At 36.4% G+C, this 7,500-nt stretch overlaps 1 protein-coding gene across 2 annotated transcripts in view; it reads right to left on the minus strand.

The window, feature by feature from the left end:
• The window catches only part of LOC136842644 (lachesin-like), a 314,707-nt gene that overhangs the window by 282,137 nt on the left and 25,070 nt on the right, over nt 1-7,500 (minus strand). For both annotated transcript variants that reach the window (XM_067110263.1, XM_067110264.1), the window contains exon 2: nt 386-439. In XM_067110263.1, the coding sequence (XP_066966364.1) occupies nt 386-439 (54 nt within the window). The remainder of the gene's footprint in view (nt 1-385; nt 440-7,500) is intronic.

Below are 7,500 nucleotides of genomic sequence, written 5' to 3' on the forward strand. Positions count from 1 at the left end.
TCCGTGAAATCCGGGACTTTAATCATGCTTGCAGCTTTTAATGGGAAAAGTTTATTTTCTTTTAGAAAGTTAATCTGGTTAATTGATTAAATAAAGGAAATACATAAATACAGTGAAAGGACTACACATACTTATAACTGGACTTCTAACTGAGATTAGGGTTTGGATAACATGTAAGATTACAGGTAATACTAAAAAAAAAATACAGGTAAATGTCCTTTACCTTTTCCTGTATATACAGTCAAGGGTGCGTCTTAGAAAGTATTGTAATAACTAATAACGGAAGAGTTAAAACAAAGAACAAACAAACAAAAAACAAACAAACAAACACAAAAACTTAAAAGAATAATGACAGCAAGAGTCGTAAACACAGTCATTATTTTACCTGATGGCGTCACAGCGTTGTTTCCAGTGTGGGAGTTCCGGACGCTGCCCAGACCTGCCGTTGGATACACATTTGTTTCAGTAATGAAATATGCAATAGATATGGTCGAAGTCATTATGTGATTTAATTCAAGACACTGCGGCCTAAGTCGGAATAAGTGACTTAGGAATCACCTTAAATCATCTTATGATTTATGTAATAATAAACCAATATAGCTCATGGCCCTAGATTCAACACGTGACTAATAGCTTACCATGGCTATACTCGAAAATTATGATTTACTTAATAAAAAAAAAAAAACATACAACTTAAAGCTTACCTAAATATAAATTAATAACTAATGACTTATAATTAATGACTTATAATCAAATAGAACAAAACGAATATGACTCAAGGCAGAACGTGTAACCTATGACAAAACAGAAATGAATGACATCTGAAACAAGACACAACACATTACTTAAGACTCAGTGTAAATGAACAACAAACAAAGCCAGACACAACGCGTGAGATACGACTTATCGAAGATTAAATTACGTAGGGCTCATGATTTAACCCAACGGAAGATCACACATTAAAATGAAACATCTGCCACAGTTACCCTCAAAGAGAATAATGGCAAATGAAAGCGTAAATCATAAAACACGCAATATCATCGCTCGCGGAGACCATATTTCAAGAGGAAATCAATAAAAAAGAAATTGCACTTGAAATATGGCCAAAAAGGAAAACTCAATCCCCGAGATAATCATCCCATTTGTGATTATTCGTTCTCAGAGGTGATTTGATAAAGCCGGTGAGCGAATGAGCTCAAGCAATAAGAGCCTTCGACTAGGGAGCAATAAGGGCCTTAATCCATTAGCCGATATTGGGAATTATCGTCTAATACAGTTTCAGAAAAGAACAGGGGATTAAAGGCAAAGGTGGAGAGGAGGAAGGTAAGAGAGAGAGAGAGAGAGAGAGAGAGAGAGAGAGAGAGAGAGAGAGAGAGAGAGAGAGAGAGAGAGAATTGAAAGCAAAGATGTGGACGGTAAAGGAGAGAGAGAGAGAGAGAGAGAGAGAGAGAGAGAGAGAGAGAGAGAGAGAGAGATGAAAAGAAAGCTGAAAGCAAAGATGATGATGAGAGAGAGAGAGAGAGAGAGAGAGAGAGAGAGAGAGAAGTAATGCGTTGGCGGGATGAAGTAAGGAATAGGAGAGAAATCAACTCCAAGAGATAGACTGATCGCTAGAGAGAAATATAAAGAAAACAAGTTTGGGAAAGAAAGCAAGAAGAGTTGGCGTGAGAGCCAAAACCGAATGAAAAATGGGGAACTCTCATGAAAGGAGAAGTAATTATTGCAAACAAAACGAGTGGTCGATAAAGAACATGTAATATTAATGAAAACCAAACAACATAAGACTCGGATACTAAGAAAGCAATCATATTTCATCACCGAAAACTTATCAAGATGATGATTTCGAAAGGTTTATTTCACTTCCGCATTCCTGTCGTTCATTCTTTAATATCTCCCATCTGGTTTATCACGATTTAGTCTTTGTCCTCCTTCGTCATCCACTTCTCCAGTTCCCGATCCCTTCCCGTCCCACCCTGGAAACCCACTCCACCGCCAAAGCTCAGTTTTTTCTCGTGCTGCATCCAGCGTCTGCCCTGGTTTCCGTGTAATTCCGCCTGAACTCCGCATAAGACGCTCCGAAACTGCGCTGTTGATCACCTCGTAGTCTATTGAAGGGCAAGAATTAATTACGCTTCGGTTAGTAATTAGAGCCTCTAAGAGAGATCGATTCATTACATCCTCATAAAGAGTTAATCCTTTGCAGACCGGCGGGTGTTTGACTTAGGCGAAACTTATCGGAACCTCTTAGGGGCTTAAGCTTTTTATTATCAATTTTTACTTTTCCCCTTCGTCCTCCCCACCCCCCCTTCCTTCCCCAACCGCTCTTTCTCTCTTTCTCTGTCTATCTATCTTTTCCATTTGCTCCGCAGATGCGTCTTTACCTTTTAGACTTGAAGTCGGTTCTTTGCTGCTACGATAATCCGCGGAGCGAAATAAGACGTTCACTTGTGCGTCAATCCAAGAGTCTCTCTCTCTCTCTCTCTCTCTCTCTCTCTCTCCTGTCTTTTATTTCTTTCTCTCTCTCTCTCTTTCTCTCTTTTCATTTCTCCTTCTCTACCCCTTTTCTCTCTCTTACTCTCTCCCTTTCTCTCTCTCTCTCTCTCTCTCTCTCTCTCTATTTTATTTCTTTCTCTTTCTCTCTCTTTTTAATTTCTCCTTCTCTACCCCCTTTCTCTCTCTTGCTCTCTCCCTTTTCATTTCTCCCTGCCCCTCTCTCTCTCTCTCTCTCTTTTCATTTCTCCCCCTCTCTCTCTCTCTCTCTCCATTTTATTTCTCTCTCTTGCTCTCTCCCTTTTTATTTCTCTCTCTCTCTCTCTCTCTCTCTCTCTCTCTCTCTCTCTCTCTCTCTCTCTCTCTCTCTCTCTTTTATTTCTTTCTCTTTCTCTCTCTCTTTAAATTTCTCCTTCTCTACCCCCTTTCTCTCTCTTGCTCTCTCCCTTTTCATTTCTCTCTCTCTCTCTCTCTCTCTCTCTCTCTCTCTCTCTCTCTCTCTCTCTCCTGTTTCCTTTTATTTCTCTCTTTTTCCTTATTTCTATTTTTGGTATTGGCCAGACAGCCTTGCTTTAAATCGTAAGAAGTTTCCTGTTTACACCATCAGTCATAATGGGAGCAAGTTTCCGTTCACGGAGTGAGATGGATAGAGGAGTGAGAGACAGAATAGGGCAACGATCAAGGAAACAAATATGAGAGAGAGAGAGTGGGTGCTGAAGCAAACATTAGAGACCTACACATACAGAGAGAGAGAGAGAGAGAGAGAGAGAGAGAGAGAGAGAGAGAGTGGGTGTGAAGATCAGCAAAGTAAACAATACAGATACACATACACGCACACCCAGCGAGACAGAGAGAGAGACACACAGAGAGAGAGAGAGACAGAGAGAGAGAGAGAGATTGTGGGTGTGAAGATCAGCAAAGTAAACAACACAGATACACATACACACACGAGACCCAGAGAGAGAGAGAGAGAGAGAGAGAGAGAGAGAGAGAGAGAGAGAGAGATAGTAGGATGCAAAAACCATAAACGTAATTAAAATAGACTTATATAAGAAAACCCTGTGGATATAATTAAGGTTAAAAGATGGAATAAAACAGTTAAAAATATTAGAAACCAAACAATTGAAGGAGAGAAAGCTATTCGTGTGGGGAAGTATCAGAGATGAAAACAAGCTGGAAAGAAGGAAATATACAAAGGAACCAAAAAAGCAGACTTATAGAAGGAAGAAAATAAACAAAGAAAATGTATGAGGAGATGATAATAGGAAACAGAACAAAGGAAATACCAGAGAAAAGGAGTTGCAATATGGAGAAAAATGTTTAAATAAAAGAAAGAAAAAATGAAGACGTTAAATAATGTAGTAGAAGAACCATTAAGTAGGAAGAACAAGATACAAGGAAATACTGTATGCTAGCCAAAATAACGATCAGAATAGCCAAGAAGAAGAAACAAATATATAAATTATATACAAACACAAAAAGTAGACAAATTGTAAAGATGAAAAAAATGACAAACAATGAAGTATAAAGCACGGTAACAAAGGAAATAGCTAAAGAGAAAGAAACAATGCCAATTTTACAACGAACAAAAATGAAACAAAGGAAACAGCAGAAGAGAAAGCATTGTAATAAACTAACACTAAAAGATGGGAAACAGCGGAAGAAAAATCAATGAAATAAACAACCACCAGCATAAGGGAAATAGTAAAGGGAAAAAACAGTGAAATAAACAACGCGAGAACCTGGGAAAAGCGCAGTATATATAAAACAATGAAATAAACAAACACAAAAACATTGAAAATAGCACAGGTAACAGCAATGAAATAAACAGTAAGAGAACATATGAAGTAGGAGAGGAGCAGAATCATGAAATAAACAGAAAAAAACACAAAAAATATCAAAAGAGAAATATCTGAAATATACAAATACAAGAATACGGGGGATAAAGGCAACAAAACAGAAACCATAAGAACGCTGGAAATAATAGATAAAAAAAAGATGACATAAAAGAGATGAGGGAAAGGGAAATAGCAGAGGAAATATGACTGAAATATACACAAATATAAGAGCACAGAGGGAAACAAAAAGCAGAAAAAAAGAAAAAAAACAAGTACACAGTAAATAAAAAAAAAAAAAAAGATGAAATACACGAAAAGAGAACACAAGATATAGCAGAGGAAAGAGCAAGAGACTGAACAAACAAGAAAACGCAGGGAAATGGCAGAAGGGGGAAGGAAACAAATCAAACCGACAAACAAGAGACGCGGACAGGAAGGAACTGCTCGTCTGAGATTTTCGCTCATGAATAATTAAGGCAGATTATCCTCTTGACTTCATCAGGACACTCTTTAAGAAGAAAGCTCTGGGAGAGAGAGAGAGAGAGAGAGAGAGAGAGAGAGAGAGAGAGAGAGAGAGAGAGAGAGAGAGAGAGACTCTGATAAGTTGGGGAAGTCGAATAAGATTGAACTAAAAAAATCTGGTAATTGGAATTGAGCCAGGAAATGGAAAGGATTAAAAAAAGGCATTAAATGGAAAAGAATGAAAAAAATGGAATTACTGTAAGATATAGCCGTAGATATGAGGAGACTAGTTTTAGTAGAGGAAAAATTAACTAAAGTTCAACTAAAATTTTTGAAAATTAGGAATCTCTATATCAAATATATAGTGTAAATGCAAAAATATCGATTTTCAGTTTGAACAAAAACAAAATTTTTCCATAACTAACGAAAACTAGTCGAAGGGACAATTCTTTTATATGACCATTAATAGCATCAAGAACTGAAATCTCTCTCTCTCTCTCTCTCTCTCTCTCTCTCTATAACAACACAAGCACATTCTGTATGCACATCACCTGTACAATGCTCACAATAAATTAAGTGTATTTCATTATATTTATATTACCACAGCTTCGTTGTGTTTTATATATATATATATATATATATATATATATATATATATATATATATATATATATATATATATATATATATATATATATATATATAGAGAGAGAGAGAGAGAGAGAGAGAGAGAGAGAGAGAGAGAGAGAAAATCTCAAGATGTGAATGATATAGTAACTATTTTCAAGAAAAAAAAATGATAAAACGACAACTTTTATGAAGATAAAATAACTGTGTAATGCATCAAATTTCTTGCAACCTAATATCAGCAGATATAAAAATCAATAAATGAATAGAAAAACAAAAAAAGAGAAGCAAGTAACTGGATTCAAGAAAATCCACTGAATAAATAATATAATCTCATATCCGTTAAAAATTGTCCAACCCATTAAGTGTTTACAGACGAGCTGTGAGAATCTTTTCCTTCAAAAAATATTCGTTCCTGAGAAACGAATTGTACCCTATTCCTCTTGCCTCCTCCCTGTCCCCACCCCCACTTGGGGACCATCTCACCCCCTCCCTGCTAAGCAATAACTTAAGGAGTCTGGGAAGAGATTCCATTCCCGTATTCCATCGTCAAATTTTAGTGGAGGAAAAAGAAAATATGATAATGAAAATCGATACAACGTGTGGCGCTAGTTTATTTGAAATATGGTGCAGAGGGGACTGGAGCAGGCGAGAGAGAGAGAGAGAGAGAGAGAGAGAGAGAGAGAGAGAGAGAGAGAGAGAGAGAGAGAGAGAGAGAGAGAGAGTGGTGGGGAAGGAAGACTACAGGAAAAAGGAGATGGGATATGATGGAGAAGAGAAAAGAGAGGAAATATCGTAAAGGGAATAATGATAAGATGTGCGTTAGAGATTGATAAGGTGGAAATGAAAGTCACTTTTAATAATGGGGAATAATGAAAGATTGTTTATTTACTCAAATGTTAGAGAAGTATATAATTAGGAAGCATTTAGGATGAAGGTTACTTACAATCTTACTTTTTAAGATTCACAAATGAGATTGGCAATTCACTTTCGAGTCGCTCAACCCGGAGGAATAAGCCCAAGGAAGAAAGAGGCGAGTAAAGTAGTGAAAACGAGAGAAAATACGATGAAACTTACCAAGAAAGACATAAGATATTCTAAAATATAACTGACCAGACAATCATGGAACAGCGCACCGAATGCGACTGAAAATAATCAAGGAAGTTGAAAAGAGATAAAACAGAGGAAAATCAGAAGAAAATGGAACGGAGCTCACCGAGATAACAGTGGAAAGGGTCCAGCGACCAAAAAAAAAAAAAAAAAAAAAAAAAAAGGAAAAGAAAATAAAACTCCTTTTATACCGAAGTTTGACCTCTGTCCGCCCTAACTTTGACCTTTTGCCGACGATCCTCAAAAAAGCTAACAGCCATTGTGTTCTTCCTAACCTGTCAGCATTACCAATGAAGAAGACTCAACAAGTGATTCGGAGGGGATTTCTGGACCAAAGCTCGACCTCCTTAGGCGAAGAAAAACGAGAAGGAAGAAGAGGAAAGGAAAGATCGCCCGCCGGATGTTGGCCGGGATTCGTTTTCATTTAATTTGTCCGTGAATATAATATTCAGGTCAGTGCGCAGGAAATGTTGCTGCGTTCAGAGAAACGAGTCTACGGAAGAGAATGTTTTAGTGAATAGTTTCTGAGGTTTTAATGTATTTTAGTCTAAATTTCCATTATCTCGACCAGATAATCTACGATGATTACTTTTATTACTTTACTAAAAGGAGAATAATTCATGGAGAATCGAAATCCTATATGAATATATATACTAAAATGCAACATATAAGTAAAATTTTATTACATTTCAAGAAAGGCATAGTACATTCTGTTTGTATTATTATTATTATTATTATTATTATTATTATTATTATTATTATTATTATTATTATTATTATTATTATTATTATTATAGTTCACGTTTTAAAAAAACTAAACGTAGTGCTCGATTAGACAAGTGTACAGAGGAGAATATCCAAAAATTTACCTTGGTAGTATATCTATTACAGTAAAATTAAATCATAATACAAAAAAGCCTACTTATGTTCTAAATTATGGATAAAAAGTCTCCAGTCTGATATGCCGTGAGGC

The sequence above is a fragment of the Macrobrachium rosenbergii genome, chromosome 10 (assembly GCF_040412425.1).
Source record: "Macrobrachium rosenbergii isolate ZJJX-2024 chromosome 10, ASM4041242v1, whole genome shotgun sequence".
NCBI lineage: Eukaryota > Metazoa > Arthropoda > Malacostraca > Decapoda > Palaemonidae > Macrobrachium > Macrobrachium rosenbergii.